At 52.2% G+C, this 25,781-nt stretch overlaps 3 protein-coding genes across 10 annotated transcripts in view; 2 read left to right on the plus strand and 1 right to left on the minus strand.

The window, feature by feature from the left end:
- Sh2d3c (SH2 domain containing 3C) overlaps positions 1-15,883 on the plus strand; it is a 33,322-nt gene extending 17,439 nt beyond the window's left edge. For 3 of the 6 annotated variants that reach the window (XM_027423785.2, XM_027423788.2, XM_027423787.2), the window contains 10 exons: positions 89-163; positions 5,299-5,427; positions 6,869-7,323; positions 7,961-8,085; positions 9,896-10,425; positions 11,505-11,620; positions 12,054-12,225; positions 13,278-13,389; positions 13,670-13,876; positions 15,327-15,883. In XM_027423785.2, the coding sequence (XP_027279586.1) occupies positions 89-163; positions 5,299-5,427; positions 6,869-7,323; positions 7,961-8,085; positions 9,896-10,425; positions 11,505-11,620; positions 12,054-12,225; positions 13,278-13,389; positions 13,670-13,876; positions 15,327-15,502 (2,097 nt within the window). In that variant the 3' untranslated portion in view covers positions 15,503-15,883. The remainder of the gene's footprint in view (positions 1-88; positions 164-5,298; positions 5,428-6,868; positions 7,324-7,960; positions 8,086-9,895; positions 10,426-11,504; positions 11,621-12,053; positions 12,226-13,277; positions 13,390-13,669; positions 13,877-15,326) is intronic. The other 3 variants (XM_027423786.2, XM_027423790.2, XM_027423789.2) reach the window with 1 other exon arrangement.
- Positions 15,884-17,330: 1,447 nt separating this feature from the next.
- On the plus strand, positions 17,331-21,457 carry Tor2a (torsin family 2 member A). Of its 2 annotated transcripts, none has more exons than XM_035446004.1 (5): positions 17,331-17,537; positions 18,658-18,923; positions 19,499-19,674; positions 20,381-20,512; positions 20,742-20,844. In XM_035446004.1, the coding sequence occupies exons 1-5, from the start codon at positions 17,387-17,389 to the stop codon at positions 20,842-20,844; spliced, it is 828 nt and encodes a 275-aa protein (XP_035301895.1). In that variant the 5' UTR covers positions 17,331-17,386. The 2 variants fall into 2 exon arrangements, with proteins under 2 accessions (XP_035301895.1, XP_035301894.1); XM_035446003.1 differs by having other exon boundaries at positions 17,332-17,537; positions 20,381-20,508; positions 20,742-21,457.
- Ttc16 (tetratricopeptide repeat domain 16) overlaps positions 21,382-25,781 on the minus strand; it is a 16,430-nt gene continuing 12,030 nt past the window's right edge. For both annotated transcript variants that reach the window (XM_027423783.2, XM_035446002.1), the window contains 2 exons: positions 23,199-23,274; positions 21,382-22,253 (listed from right to left, as the gene is read on the minus strand). In XM_027423783.2, the coding sequence (XP_027279584.1) occupies positions 21,556-22,253; positions 23,199-23,274 (774 nt within the window). In that variant the 3' untranslated portion in view covers positions 21,382-21,555. The remainder of the gene's footprint in view (positions 22,254-23,198; positions 23,275-25,781) is intronic.

Here is a 25,781-nt window from a genome sequence, read left to right on the forward strand (position 1 = left end):
AGGGTCTCTTGTAGCCCAGGATAGCCTCAATATTACTATGTAGCCAAAGATGACCTTGAACTTCTCATCCTCCCACCTCTTCTAACAGAGAACTGGATTTCAGCCATTCACTGCCACACTTGGCTTATGCGGTGCTGGGCATCAAACCCGTGGCCTCCTGCAGGTAGGGCCAGCACTCTACTCACAAAGCCATATCCCGGGTCTAGATTTTGTTCCCAAGTTTGGCAGTGTCTTGCTTCTCTGAGACTTAACATTTGTTCATGTAAAACAGGGGACTTTGGGGTCTCAATGAGGCTGTGCCCATGAGGGAATGCTTGAGTCTGGACCAGGGCAGGCTGGCCTGGCCCCAGATTTCAGGGACATCAAGTCACTGAGCTGCTGTAGCCAAGGGGAGCAGAGCCAAGGTGGGACTTGAATGCCACAGATCAGCTGCATCTGGCAAGGGAGTAAGGACCTTGTAAGGTCTGGGGATGTCTTGTCTCTTTAGAGAGTAAAAGTGTAGATTTCAGGGTTGAGGGTATAGTTGGGGCACAGCCACTGCCTACCTTGCTTGAATCCCTGGATTCCATCTCCATTACAGGGGGGAAAAGACTTTAGAAACCCTAAGAGGAATAACACCTGCTGGCTGGAGCTGCAGTCCTCAAAACAAGCTTAGCTTTGTTTTCAAAGAGTCTGCTGGTGAAGGTCGGAATCAGTTCTTTCCAAGTGCCATTCCTTCTCTGAAGTCTTCGACATTGAGGAGTGTCCAGATCTCCAAAATCCCTAAACAATGACAGGAATCCTGGACTCTCAGAATTACAAAATACCAAGCTCAAAAGTTTCAAGCTCTGTGCTTGGAGCTTCAGGTGTATCTATAGAAAATAATCATCTGGGCCCAGAGAGGTGAACTCACCTGCTTAGGGTCACACAGCCTGTGGGAAGAGTTCGGAGGCCATATCTAGTTTGTTTGTATGTTTGTTTTTTCATTAGAATAGGTCTCATGTAGCCAGACTGGCCTTGAGTTTACCATGTAGCCAAAGATGATCTTGAACTTGTGATATTCCTACTTCTCCCTTCCGAGTGTTGAGATTCCAGGGTTTCTGTAGTGCTGGGCATTGTATGCTGGGCAAGCAGGCATTCTACTAGCTAAACCACATCCACAGCCTTCCAATCCAGATTCTGATTGTGTGATTCCTTCTGTGCTGGCACTGGAGTCAGTGCCTAACCCTTGCTAGGCACTCACACTAGGTGAGCTGCTTTTACCCCAAACTCAGGTTTCGTGATTACCTAGTTAAGAAATAGGGCATCTTTACTGAATCTTTACCAGGAAACTTTTTTGATTGACTTTGATGACACTCACAAAGTTCTGCTCAGGTCTTCACCTTGTATTCCAGACATCTCCACACAAGTCAGTCAGGGTCCAAAGAGAAGGACCCCAGGGTGGGAAGCCAGGAGTTAGAGAGGCAGGTGAACTGCGCTTGGCGTTCTAATAGCCTCCGGACCGTGGCACTCCCAGAATCAGCTAGTCTAACCCTGCTATTCTCAATCAGAGATGAGAAACCTGAAACCACAAAGGATTGGGTCAAACATGGGGATTTTTGTAGCTTTAGATCGAATTGAATTCAGAGTCCCTGATGGCTCCGGGTCTGCGAGACCCGGAGGGGTGCGAGAGGGGAGAAAAGCTGGAGCCCCATCGCCCGCCTCGGGGTCCCCACTCCACCCCGCTGCCCTGGGTAGCATCCTTCTTGGCAGGTCCTGGGGAACCCGCATAGGGGAATGGGGTGGTGGTGGAGGGAGGAACAATGGTCCCCTCCTCTCCCTCTCCTCGCTCCCCTCCCTCCCCAGCTGGCTGGAGGGTGGGGTCTCCCCGCCCCGCCTCCCCGCTCCTCCCCCGACCAGGCGATGAGGTAATCGCGCCGCTGAGAGGCACGCGCAGCCGGTGCCCAGCCCGGTCGGTCCCCGCGCCCCTGCCCCTTCGGCCTCCACCCCCGGCACGCTCGGGGGACCTGGGTCTCCCGGCCGCACCATGACGGAGCGCTGCAGCCTGTGGAGTGCGCTGTCCGCCGCAGCCTGCTGCTTCTACCGCGGCTCACTTGTGCAGGTGCAGGTGAGGGGGCGGCTCGGGGACCCGGGTCACTGAGCCTGGACGCTGTGATGGGGACCGCAGTCCGAGAGCATCCCTGCAGGGTTGTGCGGGCGGGGCCTTGGGCGAAGGGAGGGGGCGGGGTCGCTCCAAGCTCACCTCGGGGTACCCAGGGCGCTCCGCGGGGTCCAGGGGTCATTTCTCGGACTCTGGACTGCAGGAGTCACGGGGAGAGAGTTGGAGCTGGGACTCGGCCTGGGAGGTGGGCTTCCTTCAGTCCGCTATGAGGTCCCTGCTGCTGACCCGGGCCACCTGGGTCCCCATTGTACCAGGGACTCGGGGCTGGGGTCTGGAATCTGAGTTAGGGGCAGTATACTATTGGGTACGCGGCAGAGACCACGGTGTCGCCACCCTCCTGCCATCTGGGTGGGTTAAGGTTGCTGGGGGTGCAGGTCTCCCAGCCCAGCTGGCCCAGCAGTGCAGGAGCGCACAGCGGCGGTGCGAGGGTTAAACGGAAGGGGGTGGAGGGGAGGACCCGGACCCCGCCTCTCTGCGGAGCATCCTCAGGGGTGGCTGTGCCAGGGGTTTGGATACCTAAGGGAACTGGGGGAGTAGTTCTGGGCACTGGCTGGTGGGAAGAAGCTAAGACCCCGATAGAGGCTCTCTCTACTCCTGCCTTTCGGGCTTCCTGGGAGACATAGGCGCCTCACCTCTGAGCTCCCCAACCTCACACAGACTCTTGCTCCGAGCCCGCCTGAATGACGGCCCGCTGCCGGCGGAGCGCAGCATCCCCGTATGGGCCAATCAGGCGTGCTCAGGCCGGGAGGCGGTGAGATCATCTCTAACCAATCGCAGTGCTCCGAGCGCAGGGATGCTGCATTTGCACCTAATCCGCCCCCCCAACACCCCAACTCTTGGTAGCTGAGGACCCTGAGGCCCAGGGTGAGGAGGAGGTCACAAGGGCCCTAGGGCTTCCTACCCCCAGGTTTGTGGGAGATTGGTCCCTTCACCCCCCAGCTCTGACCTTTGATTAGAGCTGGAAATAGGTGCCAGTCTCCAGATCCCTTTTCCAGAAGAAGCTACTCAAGCTCAGCCAGAGGAAGCGACTGGTCCAAGGTCACACAGTGCTGTGTCCACATTCTTTGGAACACAGAGTCTGTCCCTACTTTGCTTCAGAATTGGGAAGGGAGTTCCAATGTGTGCTCTGTCAAGAGCGGAGAGTGGTGTGTGCATAAGGCTGGGTACAGGATCCGTTTCCATGAGCCTCTCACCTTTCTTTCCTAGAATTCTGTGTGGTTCCAAGGGTTGGGGGCAGGGAGGCCCAGACTTCAGAATAAAAAGGAGGAGCCTAATGACCCTAAGGAATACAGGGACCTCTTGGAGAAGTGTGGGAGTCTGAAAAGGCCCAATCTCAGCTTCGCCAAGACCTCTCTATCCCTCTAGGGCATTGATTGCTGCCATGTTGTGGGCAGAGGGCTTTCAGCAAGCCCAAACCCAGTCCCTGCCTTCCCCCTGTGCAACCAGATGACTCCCTCTGTCTCCAGAACTCGGATGCATCTCAGAGCCCGCATCGCCTCAGGCCTGCTGCCACATGTTCATGTTGCTGCCTTTCAAAGAAAGACCCATCTCCTCCCAGGATTGGTGTCCATCTTGTCTGGCCCTTCGGCCGTCTTCCCTTACACCTGACCACTGGCCACCTAACACCCCTTCCTTGTTGCTTGGTCAGTGCCTCATGCTCTTCCGCCACTGACTGAGGGCCTCAGGCCACTCTCCACAGGAGAGTGAAGCTGACGCCACCTGCACTGTTCTGAGGCTTCTGGGTGGTTCCCCAGCTCCCCAGGCAGCCCCCCAGCTCTGCTGCACCATCCACAGACTGAAACTGCCCACAGGGCTCCACCTTTATCCTGATCTTCCCTGTTCGGCTTCCATCCCCTGCTGCTTCTCAGTTTCTGACCAACGTGGGGACACTGCATCTCTGAAGATGTAGATACCTGGACTTGAGTGTGGAGGTCTACATGGACTCCCCTAGGGCGGTGGACTATCCTGGTCACCTTGGGCTCCAGCCCCAGCATAGTACCCAGGTTGAGGATGGTCCTTGTTGAATGAATGAAGTCAGAGAGTCCAGCCGTTACTGGAGCTGGAATCGTAGTTGTTGGGAAACAGTGGAGATAAGGATGAAACTTGTGTGGAGTGTGGATCTTAGGTCGAGAAGTATCTGAGGAGTGGCTTGCTAGACTCTAGGAGTAACCAGGAGAGACTCCATTTCCCTGCTTTACCTGTCTGTATGCTTCTGACCAGTTCCAGAATATATGTCCTGGAGCAGCCATCTTTAGGGACTGTCAAAGCCACACAGTGACAAGAGTTGCTGTGAGGTGAGGCAGATCCTGGAGTACCACTCATTTTTCTGAGGAAAGAGTTAAAGCCCAGACTTCTCAGATGGGACAGGCTTGCCTTGATGATGGGGTGTGCCTGGTAATGGGATTCTCCTCTGGCAGTAGGATGCCTGGGGTTGGGTGGCCTCTAAAATGAGGACTGCCCACCATGGGTATCTGGGAAGGCAGAGCCCTGGGCATTTATTTCTGTGAGTGGCCTTAGACTCCCCCACAGGGCTGCAGTTTCCAATCTGGCAGGGTCTCTTGAGACTGCAAGGGAAAGGGGCCTGGAGGAGTGAAGATGTCTGTGAGGGGGTCCCTGCCCCTGTTAAGGTTGCTTTCGGCCATCCTACTGCATAGATCACATTCCCAAATGTAGCCTCCTATGTTCAGCAAGTTGGTTCAGTTGATACTTCTCAGACTGACCTGTAGACAGCCTCCCTTCAAGATGGCACTGCTGTCTTGTCTGTTCCTTCAGGAAGTCCCTAGTCCCTAGTCCCTCACCTCCCACAAACTTAATCCCCTGGCCAGCGAAGAACAAGGGCTCTTTGGCGCTGTCCAGCACCTGGTGCTGATGGCAGCGCCTTCTTGCTAGGCCCCTTTGGCTCATCTCTTAGCATGGAGACTTACTGGGAAGCAGGGTCTGACATGTTTCATTGCATCCACCCCTTGCATAAGCACTTCTGGTTGAATAAATTGAGATTTTGCTCTAGCTGGGCTAGAGACCCACAGGTGAGGAGCCAGGGCAAGAGTTTTAATGTCCTCGACAATCCCAGGATTAAAGACGACCTGGGGCAGGATGAGTTGGGAGGAGAAAGAGAAGGGTCAGTGTAACTAGATGGCAATTTCACTAAATCCATGCAGTTCTCCAAGGAGAAGTACATCCTCGATTCCTCACCAGAGAAACTGCACAAGGAGCTGGAAGAGGAGTTGAAGCTGAATAGCACAGACCTTCGCAGCCATGCCTGGTATCACGGACGCATCCCTCGTGAGGTGAGCAGGCCCCAGGCACAGCCTCAGCCCTGGATCCTTGCACCCACACCTTGGCCAACCCCAGCCCAGACTCCAGTCACCAGAGAGTCTCTGGCCTGTTCACTGTGGGAATGAGACTTAGCTTTATCATTTCCTATGTGACTCTCTTAAGGCCCTGACATCCTCCTTTGTACAATGGAGAGAATATCCCCTCCAAAGGCAGTGTACACTGCAGAGTGAGACCATATCTCCAAAGGGAGGCACTATTGTGATGGTAAAATCCGTTAATTCAAGTCAGGTAGGATGTCTGGCACCAGTGCATGTGAGTCCAAGGAGTGCTGTTCTTACTATATTTTGTTATTTCTGGTTTATAGATCAGCCTTGTGTGAGTTTGGTTAGAGAACAACCTTTTGGGTTTTTTGAGGCAGGGTCTCTCTGTGTAGCCCTGGTTATCCTGGAACTCACTCTGTAGACCAGGCTGGTCTCCAACTCAAGAGATTCACCTGCCTCTGCCTCCCATGTGCCACCACTGCCTGGCTGAGAAAATCCATTTTTGGGCCACTCAATTTTGGCCATGTTGAGTATCTGGGCTTAGGGAACTTTGTAAATCACAGACCTGGACTGCTGGGTCACCTGGCCCTGTACACAGGGGATCGATCAAGTTTGTGGAGATGGATCATAAGGTGGCAGCTTCCTTGGAGGCTGGTGGCCCTGAATGTGTGTGGAGCATCAAGCCTTTCACAGAAGCGTAAGAATGGAGTGCTGAGCAGAAATGCAGGCGGTCACCTGGAGGGGCCTGAGTGGAGCCCTTGGGAGATGAGCAGATCCATCTAGGAAGAGGGGGTATCTCAAGGCAGCAGGCACACCCAGAGCTGTCCTGGGATCCGGGGTAGGTGGAGGAGTGTCTGAGACTCACTTTGCCAGGCAAGAACCCCAAAAGGGGCTGGGTCTGAGACCTAGGTCTCTAATCACAGTGATTCCAATATTTATAGTCATTGTGCCCCATGTGCATTCCAGGTGCCACCTCCTGCCATTCCTGGACCTCTGTGTCCCTGACCCCTGGCCTCAGCTGAGGTGCCACCTCAGAAGCTGGTTCTAAGCTTCACATGTCTGATATCTACTAACATTGCTCTGGATGCCGTCTTGGCATCCTCAGTTCAAAGTCACCATGTCCCCTGACCCTGGCTCTAGTATTGTGGTAAACTTAATTTCTCTGTTACTGGGGGCTGGAGAGATGGCTCAGAGGTTAAGAGCACCGACTGCTCTTCCAGAGGACCTGAGTTCAATTCCCAGTAACCACATGGTGGTTAACAACCATCTATAATGAGATCTGGTGCCCTCTTCTGGTATTCATGCATGCAGATAATTGTATACGCAATAAATAAATAAATAAAACAAACAAATAAATAAATAAATAAATAAATAGAGTCTTAAAAAAAAGTTTCTCTGTTACCTTCTGTAGGTCTCTGAGACCCTGGTACAGCGCAATGGCGACTTCCTCATCCGGGATTCCCTCACCAGCCTAGGGGACTATGTGCTCACGTGTCGCTGGCACAATCAGGCCTTGCACTTCAAGATTAACAAGGTGGTGGTGAAGGCTGGTGAGAGCTACACCCACATCCAGTACTTATTTGAGCAGGAGAGCTTCGACCATGTCCCTGCCCTTGTGCGATACCACGTGGGCAGCCGCAAGGCCGTGTCTGAACAGAGTGGGGCCATCATCTACTGCCCTGTGAACCGCACCTTCCCACTGCGCTACCTCGAGGCCAGCTATGGCCTGAGCCAGGCCAGCAGCAAGGCTGCCAGCCCGGTCAGCCCCTCAGGCTCCAAGGGCAGCCACATGAAGAGACGAAGCATTACCATGACCGATGGGCTTACCACTGACAAGGTCACCCGGAGCGATGGCTGCCCCAACAGGTCAGCCAGGTTTCCACTCTCCTGGTTTGTTAAATGGGGTGTTGATAATGAGAAGGCTGGTGTGGAAGGGAGGCTCTGTGCAGGGGAGTGGAGGCTGGAACACAGGTGTGCACTAGCTGAGGGCGCCAGTGAGAGGCTGGCTGTGCAGAGAATGGGGTCCATGGTCAGATTTACAGAGACCATGAGGATAAGCTGGGTTCTGGCCTGCATGTGTCTTCCTGGCATTCATTCCTCTTGGGACAGGAGAGACATGGAGGAGCCTGAGAAGCCTCAGTTCAGCCGGGTGTCCCCAAGCCATGCCTCTGTGTCTCTGAGCCTAGGAGAAGAGAACTCTGGGTAGGCATGGAGAGGAAAGCAGGGTAACTGAGGGAGAGAGATGACTAGAAAGTAAGCAAGTGGGAGCAGATAGGGCTGTGCCCGCTGAGGGCCAGGGTCTGCTGCATCAGGACCTGCTGTGGGTCAGTTAGGTCAAGGCCTGCTGGGTCTATTCCACCTTAGCTCTTCCTTTTCCAGCTTTTCTATTTGCCCACTGAGAGACTGAACTTGACATTCACTTTTTCTGACTCTGAAGTTCAGAGGGGTGGGGAGAAGGGGTCCTGATTTCTGACCTCTAAGCTCATGGAATCCCTGTCCACAGCACCTCACTTCCGCATCCTCGGGACTCCATCAGAAACTGTGCCCTCAGCATGGACCAGATTCCAGATCTACACTCTCCCCTGTCTCCCATCTCCGAGAGTCCCAGCTCCCCTGCCTATAGCACTGGTAAGATGGCAGAGGGGTGGTGTGTGAAGCACTGTGCCTTTGGTGGGGAATGTTACCTGTCTGTCTCTGCCTCTGTGCTGGGAGCAGTGTCCTCAGAAATGTGATAGAAAAGCCTGTGGCAGAATTGCTGGTATTGATACATAAACAATGTCCATGGCTTGTTCATGCAGCAGCAGTTGGTAATGTTCCCATGGGTGCCAGGCAATGGCCACAAGATAGCTATTCACTTGTGAGTGCCAGGATGGAGAAAGCCTGCTGGAGGTGCAGCATGGGGCTAGGGCTCGAGGCTGTGGCATGTACTCTTGCCACAGTGCTCAGCCCCAGCTGTCAAAGTCCCCACTGCAGCTGCCTTAGCAAGGACCCTGGAAACAAGTGTATCCCTAGGTCCTACCTTAGATAAGGCTAGCCCAAGCTAGTGTGCTTTGCTCTTGTTTGAGACAAGAGTTTTTCTATGTAACCCTGGCTGTTGTGGAACTCACTCTGTAGACCAGGCTGGTCTTGAACTTAGAGATCCGTCTGCCTCTGCCTCCTGAGTGCTGGGATTAAAGGTGTGCACCACCACCACCTGGCTTAATGGGACAATTTCTAAGCATTGCTGGGAGGCGAAAGCTTCAGCCCTATCCCTGCCACTTGCAAGCTGAGTGATCCTAGGCATCTCTTACCTTTTCTGAGCTTTCTTTCTCTCAGCTATGGACTGGGGACCATAAAAGTCCTTACTGCCATACTTGTTTGTTTTTTGAGAACAGGTCTCACTAGAAACATTCCTGGCTAACCTGTAACTTGCTATGTAGACCAGGCTGGTCATGAATTATTTTTTTTTTAAAGATTTTATTTATTTATTATGTATACAACATTGTGCTTCCATGTATATCTGCACACCAGAAGAGGGCACCAGATCTCATAACGGATGGTTGTGAGCCACCATGTGGTTGCTGGGAATTGAACTCAGGACCTCTGGAAGAGCAGGCGGTGCTTTTAACCTCTGAGCCATCTCTCCAGACCTGGTCATGAATTATAGAACCTAGTTGTCTCTGCCTTGTGAGGGCTAGGATTGCATGTGTGAGCCACCACACCCGATTTATTGTTTTATTTTTAAATTCCTCTTTACATCTATTTTACTTATCTTTGTGTGTGGTATGGGGGGTGGGACACAGCACATGTAAGGAGTCAAATGACAACATCCCAGAGTGTTGTCTCTCTTTCTACTGTGTGGGTCCCAGGGATCTAACTTAGGTTGTTAGAATTGATGACAAATGCCTTTACTCACTGAGTCATCTAGCCGTGCCCCCCCCCCCCACTTTGAGACAGGATACTTCTAAGTATCTCAACTTGGTTTGGAGCTCATGTTACTCTGGTTGGTGTTCAACTCAAGGCCATCCTTCCAGCTCAGCCTCCCCAGTACTGTGGTTACAGGTGTGTGCCACCATGCCTGGTGTTTACATCTTTTTGTAGATGGTTTTGCTGTTGGCAGTGAGTCTCCAGCACTTTAGCAGCTCTGGGCACATACCCCACACCCAGTAAATCATCATTGCTAGACAGTTCCACAGGCGCAATAGACTCCAGCAGGCTTTGCTTCCCTGGACCACCTTTATGGCTTTTCTGATGTTGCTGCCTCTTTGGGGCAGGAGCATGCAAGCTCCATTGGTTCAGTAACTACTGAGTATCGCAGAGGGTTTGCACCCACATGCTGCAAGGTGGAAACACCACCTTCATACACGGGACGGAGACTGTTCTTTGGGGAAATAGAGAAGGTGGGACCCCATTTTGCAGGGTAGCGGAGATAACGAAGTCTTCTTTCTCTTCTCTGCAGTAACCCGTGTCCACGCCGCCCCCACCACCCCCTCCACCACAGCACCGCCTGCCTCACCAGTTGCCCGACGCCCCAGTGAACCTCAGTCATCTCATGGAAGTACTCCAAAGCCTCCTGTGGAGTCAGACAAGCCTCATGCAAGCCCCTCCCACACCCTCTGCAAAGCCTCAAGGTCTCCATCACTCAATAGCTACAGTGACCCAGACTCTGGCCACTACTGTCAGCTCCAGCCTTCTGTCCGTGGCAGCCGGGAGTGGGCAGCAGGAGAGACCCCCCGGAAGACCAGGAGCTCTGGAGAGAGGCAAAAGGAACTGTCAGAAAATGGGGTCTCTGATGGGGAGTGGGGCAAGCCCTTCGCAGTCCCTGTCGTAGAAGCCACCTCGTCCTTCAACCTGGCTACCTTCCAGTCCCAGCTGATCCCCAAAGAGAACCGGCCTCTGGAGGTGGGCCTTCTGCGGAAGGTCAAGGAGCTGCTCTCGGAGGTGGATGCTCGGACACTGGCCCGGCATGTCACCAAGGTTGACTGCCTGGTAGGTGTGAGGAGGGCACTTGGGAGGGGACAGTGCCTTTGTCTTCTGGCTTTGGGGTCAGGAGTCAAGATGGTGAGGGACTGATTCCCACATCTCCCAAGGACAGTGAAGCCAGCGACCTGTGCCTACTCTACAGTGCCTCTCTTGGTTCTGGGACTTCGGGCTTATCTACCACCTGGCATGCCAGCCGCCGTTTTCTTCTTTTACATTGTTTTGTTAGAATCTCACTATGTAGCTGTGTCTGGCCTGGGAACTCAATAGTCCAGGCTGGCCTTGAACTCACTGAGATCCACCTGCCTCTGCCTCCCAGTGCTGGTACTAAAGGCCTGCTCCACCAGCCCTGCCCATTTTCTTCTTTTAAAAAGTCAAAACCAAGATATTTCTACAGCCTCTAGATGTTGGTTTGGAATGAGGGCTGACATGCTGATGTTTTGGGAGAACTTAGAGAGCGTCCTGGTTCCAACTTAAAGAAAATCAAGGTCTGGTTTAGGGGCAAGAGAAACCCGCCCCCTACCCTGTCTCCCCCAACCCGGCCCCGGCCCCATGCCCCCTAGTGGACAGCAAACAAAAAAAGTTTCCTCCCCCATAAACCGTCAAGGTCCCAGTGTGAAGCTTTTACCTTGCTATGAACCTCAGTTCTTTCTGTATCTCAGTTTCTTGATCTGTAGTTTGGGATATACGCTGGTCTGAGAAATCAAGAAGTGAGGAAAGACACAGAGGGATGTTGCTGGGTGAGAATAGGGAAAAACAGGGTTGCAGATCCAAGTGTATGAACTTGGGCAAGTCCATTCCCTCTCTGCCATCTAGGATAATGGCATCCTGACTCTTAATCTTGAGTATTTAACATGGCACATACCTCTACATTCCCCATTTTACAGATGGGGAAACTGAGGCTCACTCAGAGAAGGGGAATCACTTGCTCCGTGTTGTCAGTGGAGCTGGGATTCAACCTGGTCCCTGCCCTGCACCCCGCACCCAGGCCTCGTAGTCAGGCGACCCCCAAAGATGAAGCTTTGACTCCCAGATGGCTTGGGCCAACCCTGACAGGAAATTAATCAGCCCTTTGGGCGTCTTTGCAGGTTGCTAGGATACTGGGCGTTACCAAGGAGATGCAGACCCTAATGGGAGTCCGCTGGGGCATGGAGCTGCTCACCCTCCCCCATGGCCGGCAGCTAAGACTAGACCTGCTAGAAAGGTAAGGTGTGCACCCGCCCACGCTTCCCTTACAGCTGTCCCAGGGCTTTGACCACTCCTCCCATCCCATTAGCCAATCGCAGCCCCTTGTTTCTCGGCTCAGAGCCAGCCTGATTTCCCAAAGACTGCAGCTTATCGATCGGTTTCTTTTCTGGCATCCCCAAGTCAATCAACCTCGGCCCCGCCCACTATTACTGTCCACTGCGTTAGCTCTAAAACTCTGCTCTTTGGATTTCGCCTATCAATTACAAACCCCTCCTCCTGGCATCCCGATCCCGCCCCTAACTTAGTGTCCGATTGGGCTCCCTTCGCCTTGCCTGTCACTCTGGCTGCGCCCCTGAGTCTTTACTCCGCTTTCAGCCTCTGCACTTTAAGACCTACGTCCACCCCCCACCCCGTAGTCACATCCGCTCTGATCCGATCTGATCTCACAGGTTCCATACCATGTCCATCATGCTGGCGGTGGATATCCTGGGCTGCACAGGCTCCGCGGAAGAGCGGGCAGCGCTGCTGCATAAGACCATCCAGCTGGCAGCCGAGCTGCGGGGGACGATGGGCAACATGTTCAGCTTTGCCGCGGTCATGGGCGCCCTGGAGATGGCCCAGGTACTGCGGGGTGAGCGGGCCATCCACTAGGCTGTCTGTAGGAAGCCCGGGGTGCGTTCCTTGGTGGTGGTGGTGGTGGTGGGGAGACTGTACATGGAAAATACAAGAGCTTCCTGAGTCTCTTGGCTCCCTCTGTGAAAGACCAGGCAGGAGAGTCCTCCCAGGGTTAGGATCAGATCCCTTCTCTGGGCCTCTGTTTCCCCACCTGTAAGATGAATGAGAAATACGAAGTTAAATAATATACAGTGTGTTGGTGGGGCAGAGTGGGAGGTGGGCTGGAGAGATGGCTCAGCCTTTAAGAGAGCATACTGTTTTCGCTAGAGGATACAGGGTCCATTACCAGGCCCCACATCACAACCACCTATAACTCCAACTCCCTCTTCTAGTCTCTACAGGCACTTGCATGCACGGGATGTACAAAAATACACTAATACACACACACACACACACACACACACACACACACACACACACACGCACACACACGCACGCAAACTAAATAAATCTTTGTAAAAATAGAACACACAGTGGGACCAGTTTACAACTTAGTAGAGTTCTTGCCCATCAAGACTTTGATGCCAGCACCTGGTAAACCAGGCATGGCAGAGCATGCTTGTAACCCCTGCACTTGGGAGGTGAAGGCAGGGGGATCAGAAATTCATTACCTGAAACCCTGCTTCAAAACAAGGAAAATATACAATGTCTGTCATTTGGTGAACTTTCTGTATGCTAGGTACCCCACAGCACCTCACTAGCCTTATGAGGAAGATTCTGTATTGTCCTGTCTTACAGAGTGGGCATCTGAGGCAGAGCAGTGACTGGGGGGGGGGCGGGGGTCACACAGTCCAAAGCTGAGGTTTAAGATTTGTAAAATGTGTTGTAATGGCTTCCTGGATGACATATGAAAAACAGTTTAACACCATTTCCGTTTCATGAGTGGCAGCCAGGAAAATAGCCATCCCACATCTGGGTGTTCATTCAGTAGGTGGCTGTAGCCAGCTGCTCCTGGAGGCTCCTTCCCTAGCCAGTCTCTCACAGTCTGATCTCCCCAGATCTCGAGACTGGAACAGACATGGGTGACCCTGCGACAGCGGCACACAGAGGGTGCCATCCTGTATGAGAAGAAGCTCAAGCCTTTCCTCAAGGGTCTCAATGAAGGCAAAGGTAACTTACACCCCATCTTGCTGTGTGATTTTGCATAGGCTTCAACCCTCTCTGGGTTGCCAAAGTCTTTCCTGGCGTGTGGAGGGTGAAAGCCTGACTTCTTTACTTTTCCCTACATGGCAGCCCTATATACACCCTGTCCATGTCCAGGGTGGGGTCACCAGGGAAAGCAGGGATTGTTCCAGGTGACATTGGTGCTCCCCCTGGGGCCTTGGGCATCTCTGGGGCTGTGGTGGGTGGCAGGTTCTTCACGTCTAAATGCCCATCGCCCCTCCTACAGAAAGCCTGCCGCTGAGCAACACCACGTTCCCACACGTGCTGCCATTCATCACTCTGTTGGAGTGTGATTCAGCCCCCACTGAGGGTCCTGAACCTTGGGGCAGCACAGAGCACGGTGTGGAGGTTGTGCTAGCCCACTTGGAGGCCGCCCGCACTGTGGCACACCACGGGGGCCTCTACCACACCAACGCTGAGGCCAAGCTGCAGGGTGAGTCGCTGCCAAGTCCCAAGGGTCCCACCCTCCCTGGCTTCCCTCTGTCTCCCCTGTCTTTGCTGCTTGTCTTCAGCCATCCACTGGCATTTTTCACTCCTCAGTCTTGACTTCTGGCTCCCTATCCCATCTTTCTTGACACTCATTCATTCCACAAGCTGTTGTTGGTGAGGGCATCAGGTGAGGTGGGTCGAGTGACACTGGACACCTTTGCCATGGGCCTCAGTGCTCTTATCCCGGGAGTAAACAGCTGTGTTCACAGCTGTTTGCAAGGAGCCTGGCCAAGGCCCAGGATGCAGACCTGCCTGGTCTTTGAGGAGCCTTGGCTGGCAGACCATGGGATTCTGGAAAAGGAGCAGAGAAAGTAGCTTCAAACAAGGCTCTATTACTGCTTTGGGCATTATTTAAACCACAAAAAACCCCAGAGGGCTGGGGGGGCCAGTTAGTAGGGTGCTCCACTCGCATGAAAAGCCCTGGGTTCAATCCCAGCACTGTAAACACTGCAGAACCTGGGAGCAGTGAGCCACGGCAATCCCAGCACTCAGAGGCAAGAGTGTCAAGAGTTCAATATCACCTCCAGTTGCCTACTGAATTCAAGGCCAGCCTGGAAGACAGGCAGTTCTTTGAGTTCAAGGCCAGCCTAGTCTATATAGCATGATCCAAAGCCAGCCAAGGCTACGAAGGGAGATTATCTCTAACCACAACCACAACAACAATAATAAAGATTTAGAAAGTTATCCACTTGCCCAGAGACATAAGTTGTGAATATTCTGGTGTATCTTTTTCTTTTTCAGAAATAAAAAAATTAGCCGGAGGCAGATCTCTGTGAGTTCGAGGCCAGCCTGGTCTCCAGAGCGAGTGCCAGGATTGGCTCCAAAGCTACACAGAGAAACCCTATCTCGAAAAACCAAAAAGAAATAAAAGAATTATATGCACTTTAAAAATCCTTAATGGGCTAGAGAGATGGCTCAGTGGTTAAGGGCACTGACTTCTCTGCTAGAGGTCCTGAGTTCAATTCCCAGCAACCACATGGTGGCTCACAACCACCTTGAATGAGAGCTGGTACCATCTTCTGACCTGCAGGGATACATGCAGACAGAACACTGTATATATAATAAATAAATCTTTTTTAAAGTGTTTCTTTAAAAATGTAACTTACAGAAAAACACAAGAAGGATCTTCTGAGATCTTCCCCCAAATTTACAGGAATATCTTACTTTTTAAGGGTCGAGTATTTGTCTAGAATGCACAAAGCCCTAGGTTCCACCCCCAGCACCACCCACACAATCATGAGTTGCAAGTAGTTGAAGACTAGGTCTAGACAACTGCAAAGCCATGTTCTTCAATGTGTTTTGTTGGGTCCCTGGAGGGCTAGGGAAAGATCCCTCTGAGCAGGGCTCTGAAGGATGTGAAGAGAACCCTGACCATGTCTCCCCCCCTCACCCAGGGTTCCAGGCCCGGCCAGAGCTCCTGGAAGTGTTCAGTACAGAGTTCCAGATGCGTCTTCTCTGGGGCAGCCAGGGTGCCAACAGCAGCCAGGCCCGGCGCTATGAGAAGTTTGACAAAGTCCTCACTGCCTTGTCCCACAAACTGGAACCTGCCATCCGCTCTAGTGAGCTGTGACCTTGGAGACCTTGCCTCTCTGCAGCTGTGGGCAGAGGGGCTCAGGACTTTCCCCAGAGCACCACAGGGACACTGTGATCAGCCCCAGAATGTTCTGGGTTCAATTCCAGGATCCCCATGCACTTCCAGGGTCCTGAATGGACTCTGAACTCCATCACACATGCACGAGTCTCCCTTCCAGAAGGACAGGAACCTCTGTTCCCCGCACCGGCTTCCACTGCCCCACATTTCCACCGAGGTTCCCTGTTTTTTGAGCCATGGGAGGCTCCCCATCCCTCTTCCTTCCTCAAGGTCTCCATCTTGCTGTAAATAAGTCTGATGTGTAAATATATGTATAGAAACCATGTTCTCTTTCATATAATAAACTTTAATGGCTCTTTCTTTCTTGTTTTTTTTTTTTTTTTTTCAAGACAGGGTTTCTCTGTATGGCTTTGTAGACCCGGCTGCCTCTGCCTCCTGAGTTCTGGGACTAAAGGTGTGCGTCACCACTGCCCAGCTTCTAATGGCTCTTTCTTGTGTCCTGTGAGGCCTAGGTATAAAGAGGTACTTTCCTCAGGTGGGCAATGAAAAACTTCACTGGATGCCTGGTTAGGACCAAGGACTGTCCAGATTATCCAGGGAGCCAGGGTTATAGCAGGCAAGAGGCCACTCCCTGACCTCCAGGAGCTCATGTATTAGCAGGATAGACAATCAGTCCAAGCCAGTGCAGCAAGTAGGGGCTCACTCCTCATTCTTCTCTGAGCTCAGGGCCTGTCCAGAGAAGCCATAAACAAGCAAGAAGCCCAGAGTTTGGGGTAAAAGGGCTCTTAGAAGTTAGGGTTCTGGAGAAGTGTCTCGGTGGTTAAGAGCACTGGCAGTTTTCCCAGTACCCATATGGTGGCTCATAATCTCTAACTCTAGTCCCAGGGGATCTGATGCCCTCTTCTGGCCTCTGTGGGTACCAGATACACATGTAATGGCAAGATACATGCACATAAAATAAAAATTAAAATTAAAAAGTCGTTCAGCATCGGGCGTTGGTGGTGCACGCCTTTAATCCCAAAACTTGAGAAGGAGGGGCAGGCGGATCTCTGAGTTCGAGGTCAAGCTGGTCTACAGAGCGAGTGCCAGGACAGTCATGGCTACACAGAGAAACCATGTCTTGAGAGAGGGAAGGAAAAGTTACACTTTTCTGAATTACTCAGACTTCTGAAACTGCACTACTACCTTCTCATTTACTTATTTGTCCATTTAGTCTGGACAAATGTGGAGATCAGAGAACGTTTTGCAGGAATTGGTTTTCTTTCTACCAGGCAGGCTCTGGGGATTGAATTCGGGCTTGGTGGCAAGCGTCTTTACCCACTGAGCCATCTTGGGGGCCCTGATGACTGTTTTCTGGGCCAAAACATTTAATGTGACCACGTTTCATTGAGTATCACCATCCCTGGATATAGCAGGTGTTGTTACAGTACGTGTATGGCACCTGACACTGACAGAGTCGCTCTCAAAAATCTGTTATAAGTGAGCACGCTTTTGTCATATACATTTTTTAAAAGAGCTTGGTAAGGGCGCTCGTCAAAGTGTAAGGTTCCGCACAAGTTTTTATTATTGTTGCGTGACCCTCTTAACAATCCTTCATTATTTCTGCGGTAAGGTGACAGCCCCTAGTTATCCGTGACCATGGAAACGCGGGCCCCAGCCTCGGATTGGGCGGTTCGCAGGCTCCCTCTGGAGGTCTATTTGAGGTACTGCTGCTAGACAACTCGGGGGTTTTAGAGACCCGAGAAAGGGGGGCCGGGAGTTGTAGGCAGTGGGCGTGGCTTCCGTGGAGCGGTGCGTACCGGGAGCTGTAGTTTACAGATTCAGGCGGTGGGCAGCCTCGGACCGGAATCGGGCCTCAACCGGATGGCGGTTGCTAGGCGCGGCTGCCGGCCCTGGGGCTCGATCCTCGGGCTGCTTGTACTGGTCTTGGCCACCGCCACCGCCTGGGACGTGGCTTCTCTGCGCTGCAGCTTCGGCTCGTACTGCGAATGCGACTTCTGGCCTGACTTGCCGGGTGAGGGGTGGGAGCCAGGGCGGAGGGGTGGGCGGCGGGAGCTGCAAGGGGCCGAAGCTGCTGCGGCCGGGGCCGGCGTGGGGATCAGAGAACCTCCGGTACAAACCTTAGGCAAGGATTTGGGGGAGAGAGGCTTATGACAGCGGGGCGCCCGGTGACTCCTGGTAGGCCTCCCTTGAGCGAACCTGTTGCCCGGGGTAGAAGCCTGCGAAAAAACCCGGGTCAGGGCTGAACCTGTGGCTCGCGCTCCCTTGGGGCTGGTGCAGTCCAAAGAGCCGCCTCGAGGGACGCTGCCGCGTGGGCTCTTGCTGAGGGGACTGCTCCCTTCTCTCCTTTGAACAAGTATCCCAGAGGTCTCAGACATGCCTTTTTCCTTTGAACCTCTACCTTGATGGGTTTGGGGTTCTTTTGTTTTGTTGTTTTGTTTGTTTTTGAGACAGGGTTTCTCTACATAGCTCTGGCTCACCTGGAACTATGTAGACCAGGCTGGCCTCAAACTCACAGAGATCCACTGTACTCTGCCTCCAGAGTGCTGGTAATAAGGGTTTGTGCCGCCATGCCCTGCTGATAACACTGTCTCCCTCCTTCCCTCCCTTCCTCCCTCCCTCCCTGCCTCTCTTTCTCTCCTCTCTCTCTATCCTCCCTCCCTCCTTCCCTCCTTCCCTTTCTTTTTTGAGACAGTGTCTCACCATGTGAGTAAGCCTTGTTGGCTTGGAACTCATTATATAGATCAGGCTGGCCTGTAACTCACAGAGATCCCCTGTCTTTGCCTTCCAAGTGCTGGGATTAAAGGTATGTTACAACTCACTATAATCCCAGGCTAGCCAGTCCTTGGTGACATATCCCTTGAATCCCAGCACTTGGGAGGCTGAGACAGGCAGCTCTCTGTGAGTTTGGAGCCAAACTGGTCTACAGAGTGAGTTCCAGGACAGGCTCCAAAGCAATACAGAGAAACCCTGTCTCGAAAAACAAAACAAATAATAAATAAGATAAAAATAAACCCCGTGTAGCCTTTGATTAGTTGAAATATTTGCTGCCTCTACCTTCCAAGTGTTGAGATTACAGACATGAGTCACAGGTCTGTCATCTGCTTTCATATACATTCCTTCTGTGGTCCTAGGTCTGGAATGTGACCTGGCCCAACACCTGGCTGGCCAGCATTTGGCCAAGGCCCTGGTGGTGAAGTCACTGAAGGCCTTTGTACAGGAGCTGGCCCCCAGCAAACCATTGGTCCTTTCCCTGCATGGCTGGACAGGCACTGGGAAGTCCTACGTCAGCTCCCTGCTGGCACAGTATCTCTTCCAGGGCGGCCTTCGCAGCCCTCACGTGCACCACTTCTCCCCTACCATCCATTTCCCACATCCCAGCCACATTGAGCAGTACAAGGTATGGTGGACGTGTCTGGGATCCCTTTTCTGAGTCCTGAGAGGGTTCCAAACCACACAGCCAGTTGGAGCCTTCAAAATCTGTTAGGAACAGGGCTCGCCATGGTGTCATGGAGGAGCTTGCTCTCTCTGATACGCCTGTGGACTAGAGACATCATGAGAGACATGGAGACTACACAGGGCAGACATTACTTACAGAGTACCTGTATCTGTATTCTTGGGCCCCCATTGAGCTCTTAGCCCCAATTTGGTGTGAGCTCTGATTACCATTGCTCCTGATCCATCTTAGCTGTCAATACTGTGGGGCATGTTCAGCCTCCCTGTCATACAAGTCAATAGCTGTCATGAACAGACAATTGGGGCCATAGATTCCTGTCCTTGCTCTCCTGTTGACTGGCTGTGTGGTCTTGGACAAGTTTCTGCACCTCTCTGGATTACACTTTACCATCTGTCTCAAGGGGTTGGTGTTCTCTGGAAACAAGAGGTCATCTTTCTGGGGATTTTTCTTGGCTTGGGAAGTTTGGGGTTGCAGGGATGTCTTGGACCTCTTTGGAACCCCCATCTCTTCCCCCATAGAAGGAGCTCAAGAGCTGGGTCCAGGGGAACCTCACTGCTTGTGGCAGATCTCTCTTCCTCTTTGATGAGATGGACAAGCTGCCCCCTGGCCTAATGGAAGTCTTGCAGCCTTTTCTGGGCCCCTCTTGGGTTGTATATGGGACCAACTATCGCAAAGCCATTTTCATCTTTATCAGGTATGTTCAGCATTGCCAGTAGGTACAGTGGGGGACACTTGTCAGAGGTTCAGCTGTCCAGCTTGGGCCTATGCTCCCAGCAGGGTTCTCTTTCCCAGAGCTTACAAGGCTCTCCCAGCTCCTCTCACTGTCCCTGGTGACTGTCACTAGAGGCGGCTGACTTCCCTTAGACATTCTCAAAGCCTGTGTGGGCTCTGACATTTAGACCCTTGTTGCTGTGTGGAACCCTTTGGTAGCTGAGAGGATGCAGGCTTGGGAGAAAGGGGCCAGCTGCCCTACCCTCTAACCCCAGCCTATTTCCAAGCCCCGACTCTTTAAGCCAAACTGCTGAGCCTCTCTGAGCTCTGTCCTCTGCTTCTGAAGCTGTATCAATGCTAATGCCCTACTGTCCTCTTGGGCAAAGCTAATTAAAGGGTACATACATAGATAAAAGGATTCTGTAGCCTGAGTGTGATGGCACACACTTGTAATCCAGCACTCTGGACCCTGAGTCAGGAGGATGGCTTCAGTAGCAAGACACTGTGTCAACCCCACCCCCTCAAATTGTTTTGTGAATTGTAAAGTGCATGGCATATACATGTTACAGGGACTTGGTTGTCATAGTCCCTGGAAGGAGAAGGAAATGGGCCACTTTGCTTACTGATTCATGTTAGGTGTCACCCTCTAGTCCCCCAATGAGTCTGATCCTGGGTTCTTTTGATCTTAGCAATACTGGTGGTGAGCAGATCAACCAGGTGGCCTTGGAGGCATGGCGCAGTCGCAGGGACCGGGAAGATATCAGCCTGCAGGAGCTGGAGCCAGCAGTCTCCCGAGCTGTGTTGGACAACCCTCACCGTAAGTTGGCTCAGGGACCCATCCTGGTGGGGCCTTCACACTTAAACTTAGTGGGTTGGACCTAAATCTGAAACATTGTCCACTGCACTATAGTTCTACCCATAAGCCTCTGCACACTGCGCTCCGTGACCTAAGCAGAGCACATAAACAGCCCCCACTTCTGCAGCTTGTACTATACCACCACTACCCCAAAGGCTTAAAAAGCTCACCGTCACTTCCATGCCTGCCTGCAGATGGCTTCTGGCGGTCTGGCATCATGGAGGAACACCTGCTGGATGCTGTGGTGCCCTTCCTCCCACTCCAGCGGCATCACGTGCGCCATTGTGTACTCAATGAGCTGGCTCAGCTGGGCCTGGAGCCCCAGGAGGAGGTGGTTCAGGCTGTGCTGGACAGTACCACCTACTTCCCAGAGGATGAACAGCTCTTCTCGTCCAATGGCTGCAAGACAGTGGCCTCCCGAATCACCTTTTTCCTCTGACTACTCCCAGGGCCATCACTGCCTCCTCTGTCTGGACAGAAAAAGCAGGGAAAGCCTGGACGTCTACCAGAGGGCTCTTTCCTGTCTGGCAGATGGGACCCAGAGCACAGAGCTAAGATGAAGAAGAGTGTTGGCCAGGCCAAAGATGAACGGCTTGGAAGGCCACTTCACCAGGAAACTCCTGGGCACCCTAGAACCTCACAGCCTTGCTGTGGCCTGCAGCCTGAGCCTTCTCAATGTGAACTGTAACTCAGGGACAAAGGTCCGTGGCTGCTTCCATAGGGGGCTTTTACCTGCATGCCTTGTCTGGCACCATGGCTGGACCTGGAAACCTGGCAAGGACAGACTGGAACCTCACAGTTTCACCAAATGGAGGGACTCTAGCTGCCACCTGGGCCTGGATTTCAAAGTTTTTAATTTTGTACGGGAAGAGAACAGGGATAATAAACTTAGCCATGGGATTGGAACATTGACCAGGGTTGCTTGTTGCCCTTGGAGGAGGCAGCTCTTCTGAAAGCTAGGGTGTTGGGTAAAATGTTGTCTCCTCAACAAGGCCTTCATTGGCCCTTTCAGGGAGCAGCATAGTTGTTAGAGGTGGGTGAAACCTCTTCCTTATTGTGGCTCGGGCTCTGGTCCTTGGAATACTTGGGTTTGCTGAGATGTATGCTCAGCCTCAAGGAGTCAGTATTGGTGGAACTTGTTGCTGTACTGTCATTGTAGCTTGAGATATCGTCAGCCTTGCTGGGCACTGGACTCTGGTCCTGGGCCTCATTGGAACTACTGATTATGACCGCAATATTGGAAAGCAGACTGGAAGTCTTCTGGCTGTTGCTATTGGTCCTGGGTTTCCAGTTCTGGGCTTGAACAGCCTTGGCTCTTCTGAGCCTCTGCCTTGGGCTCAGGGCAGGCCTGTTCTTCCTAGGTTTTGGGCCCTTAGTGGCTTCTGTTATGCTAGGTCTCTGGCTGGGTCTCTGTTTTCCTAGGCTTTGAGAAGGCTCTGTCTTCCTGGGCTTTGGTCTTTGGGTGGCCTCTGCCTTGCTGGAGTGGTGTCTTGGACCATCATCAGGTATGTTCTCAGTCAAGCTCTTGTGTAGGTCTTCAGAGACCTGGGTGACATTGGGGGCCATGCTCAGGCCTAGGCTCTCTTTGTACTTCGTGGTGACTAAGTATTGAGGCAGTAAGCGTTCAGCTGATGATGCAGCAGTGTTGGAAGTGCTCTTATACTCCATGGTTGACACCTCCGTTTCTAAGGTGCTCGGGCTCAGGACTGGGAAAGTGCAGAGAGCAGGTATTAGGCCTGTCTGCCTCTCCAGGCAGCTCTGGGAAAAGGGAGCTTCCAGGCCACCTCGAGCCCATAGCTGGGGCCTCCCAGCTCCCACCAGGCCTACCTCCTCCATGCGCCTGAGCTGTGCACAGGGTGAGAAGGTGCCTGAGCATTGCTGACCCACCTGGCCTCTCTTCCGGCTCTCCCCAGCCCTGTTCTCACACAAGCCTCCCAACTCTACCCCAGCAGTGCCCTGCCACCCCAGCTTACAAGCGACTACCTCTTACTCTTCTTTCAGCTCTTTGAGATCCACCTTGAGTTCTTGAAAGGTCTAATCACACCCCTGCCCTCTTAGTCCCAGTCCCATGCGCCTGGCTGGCTTGCTCCCCTAACTGACTTAGGGTTCACGTCCTTTGACAAGCACTGGGCCACTCATCCCTATCACCAGTTATTAGGCACAAGCCTGTCTCAGGATACTTGGACCACCACAGAGCAGTTTGGAGATGATAACCAGAGGGAACTGCCATCATACACCAAGGGGCACTGGGAACCCCACACCAGGGCTTTCTGAGGAGCAGCTTTCTTGCTTTGCCCTTTTATACCCTCATGGCTGGTGATGGCAAAATGGGAAGTCAAACCTGTTGGATATGTGTGAGGTATGTGGCTAAGTTTAGGGATACACTAAAGAGCAGAGAGAAAAGGGACAGGTTTTGGAGGGAGAAGTGGGGAGTAGGCTTGAGGATAACTGGTCCCTGCCCTGTGCTGGGCACCATTCCAATTAGTCCTTACCACATGCTTGGTGAGGTTGGGACTGTAACTTCTAACTTAAGAGTCACTTGTGCAGGCAGAGCCAAAGCTATCCAGGGCAGAACCCAAGGTTCAGTACCTGACCTTGGACCTCTCTGCTGCTTTGGTCTACTAGGCTTAGCAGGAACATCAAGGACTTACTGCTGAATTCTGAGCCTGAGGAGGTCTGGTCCACGTAGCTGTCTGACAGGGATGTCACCTTTCGGAGGATCTTCACCTATAGCAAGAATCAGGCAGGGAGACCCTTGCACCCATAGTCATATGTCTGGAAGGTCACAGGACAGTCCAGCCATCTCCCCATCCCCCACTGGAGACAGGGTTTCTCTGTGTAGCCTTGGCCTTGAACTCAGAGAGCTACCTACCTCTGCCTCCAGAGTGCTGGGATTAAAAATGTACAACACCACTGCCCAGCTTATTTTCTACTTTTTGAAATGTGTATGTACAAGTGATTGATTGTGTACACAAGAATACAAGTGCCTACAGAGGCCAGAAGAGGGTATCAGGTATCAGGGAGCTGGAGTTACAGGCAGTTGTGAGTAGCCCAATGTGAGGTGCTGGAAACCAAACTCAGGTCCTATACAAAAGCATTATTGACTTTTACCCCTGCACTCTTTCTCCAAGCTTAAGAGTTCCTCACAGACTCTAGGATGGGTGGGAGCACCCAGGGGCTAATGTTGCAGACAGGGGAGTAGTGGGGCTAGACAGGCATTACCCTGTGGACACTTCTGTAAACTAAAGCGCTGAGCCCTGGGGAATGTATATCAGGACTATGGAGTTTGTTTCCCACATGTCATTCTTGAATTTGCCCAGTGGGGTTACTTCTACACCTATTTCTTTTTTTTAATTTATTTTTATTTTATGTGCACTGGTGTTTTCCTGTTTGCATGCATGTATGTATGCAGTCCTCTGGAACTGGAGTTACAGACAGTTGTGGGCTGCCATATGGGTGCTGGGAATTGAACACAGGTTCTCTGGAAGAGTAGGTGGTGCTCTTAACAACTGAACCATCTCTCCAGCCCCAACTATTTCTTTCTTAAATTTTTTTTTTTTTTTTTTTTTTTTTAAAGCTGGGTAGTGGTGTGGCACATGCCTTAATCCCAGCACTCTGGAGGCAGAGGCAGGTGGATCTCTGTGAGTCCGTGGCTGACCTGGTGTACAGAATGAGATCCAGTACAGGCTCCAAAGCTATACAGAGAAACCCTGTCTCTAAAAATAAAAAACAAAGAACAATTTAATGATTTATTTATTCTTATTTTATGTACGTTGGTGTTTTACCTGTGGGTATATCTGTGTGAAGGTGTCAGATCCCCTAGAATGAGAGTTCCACATAGGTGTGAGCTGCCATGTGGGTGCTGGGAATTGAACCCAGGTCCTCAGGAAGAGCAGCCAGTGTTCTTAACCACTGAGCTATCTTGCCACCCCCAAATGTGTTTCATAGTTCAGAGAACAATGCCTCTGAGCATCTAAGCAGCCTGCTGGGGCCATGTGTTGCTGAGAAAAGGGCTCGTGGCTTCCTTCACCCACAATCACATCTGTGGGGAGAAAAGGTAAAGCCGAGGGGCAAAGTACAACAGGTGCCACCTGTTGGCCATCCCCTTGCCCCTGGGCTCTTCACTGTGCCATCTCAGCTTAGTTTGCAGAGGTGATGCCCAGTGTGACTCCACTGGGTACACAGATGCATGTTTGTTCTTGCCTGCTTCATGTGAGCTAGGAAGGAGGGCACCGGCACAGCCTTCAGTACAGCTGCATAGCATCTCTTAGTGTAGCCTTACTTGATATTTGTTGGCAACAAAACAGGTTGATAGACCAGGTGAGACATTCCTTGGGTGAACTATATATTGTATCACTTAGGGAAGGAACCAGAGCAGGACAGTAGGCCACACTTGTTCTTTCACTGAAGAGACTAATGCACTTAAAATTGGGTATGGTGGCTCATGCCTGTAGTCCCAGCACTTTGGAGGCAAAGGCAGGAGGATTGCTGAAAGTTTGAGGCCTGCCTATGCTACATAATGAGTTCTAGGCCAGCTGGGCTACATAGCAAGACACTGACTCAAAAACAAATAGGCTGGGGGCCAGGTGTGGTCTTGCATGTCTTTAATCCCTGGCCCTAGGGAGACAGGCAGGAGACTTCTGAGTTTGAAGCCAGCTTTGTCTATTAGTAAGTTTCAGGCTAGCTAGGGCTGTGCAGTGAGAGCCTGTCTTGAGGAGTAATAACAACAGGCAGGGACGAGAGATCAGTAGGCAAATGCTTGCTGTGTGAGCATGAGCACCTGAGTTCCAATCCCCAGCACCAACCTACAATCTGGGAGTGGAAGGCTATGTGCACCCGTCACGCCACCAGCACTAGAGGAAGTGGACACAGGACGGTTTGTTGTTTGTTTTGTTTTTTGTTTTTCAAGACAGGGGTTCTCTGTGTAGCTTTGGAGCCTGTCCTGGAACTCTCTCTGTAGACCAGGCTGGCCTCAAACTCACAGGGATCCACCTGCCTCTGCCTCCTGAGTGCTGGGATTAAAGTCATGCGCCACCACTGCCTGGTAAGAGGAAGATTTTTGAGGCTATTTTATTCTCAGTGAGGTGGAACATGATAGAGAAGGAAGGACACCCAACCTTGTTCTCTGACTTCCATGTGGGCATGTGTTCTGACAGACAGCATATGTAACACACACACACACACACACACACACAGACACACACACACACACACACACACACACACACACGCAC

This window comes from Cricetulus griseus, chromosome 6 (genome assembly GCF_003668045.3).
Source record: "Cricetulus griseus strain 17A/GY chromosome 6, alternate assembly CriGri-PICRH-1.0, whole genome shotgun sequence".
Classification (NCBI taxonomy): domain Eukaryota; kingdom Metazoa; phylum Chordata; class Mammalia; order Rodentia; family Cricetidae; genus Cricetulus; species Cricetulus griseus.

Excerpts from the sequence above, each read along its gene's own strand:
- Tor2a (XM_035446003.1), top strand. The coding sequence starts at position 17,387 with ATGGCGGTTGCTAGGCGCGGCTGCCGGCCCTGGGGCTCGATCCTCGGG. Across the intron at positions 17,538-18,657 it reads CTTCTGGCCTGACTTGCCGG|GTCTGGAATGTGACCTGGCC; the intron begins GTGAGGGGTGGG and ends CTGTGGTCCTAG. Across the intron at positions 20,509-20,741 it reads TGTGTTGGACAACCCTCACC|ATGGCTTCTGGCGGTCTGGC; the intron begins GTAAGTTGGCTC and ends GCCTGCCTGCAG.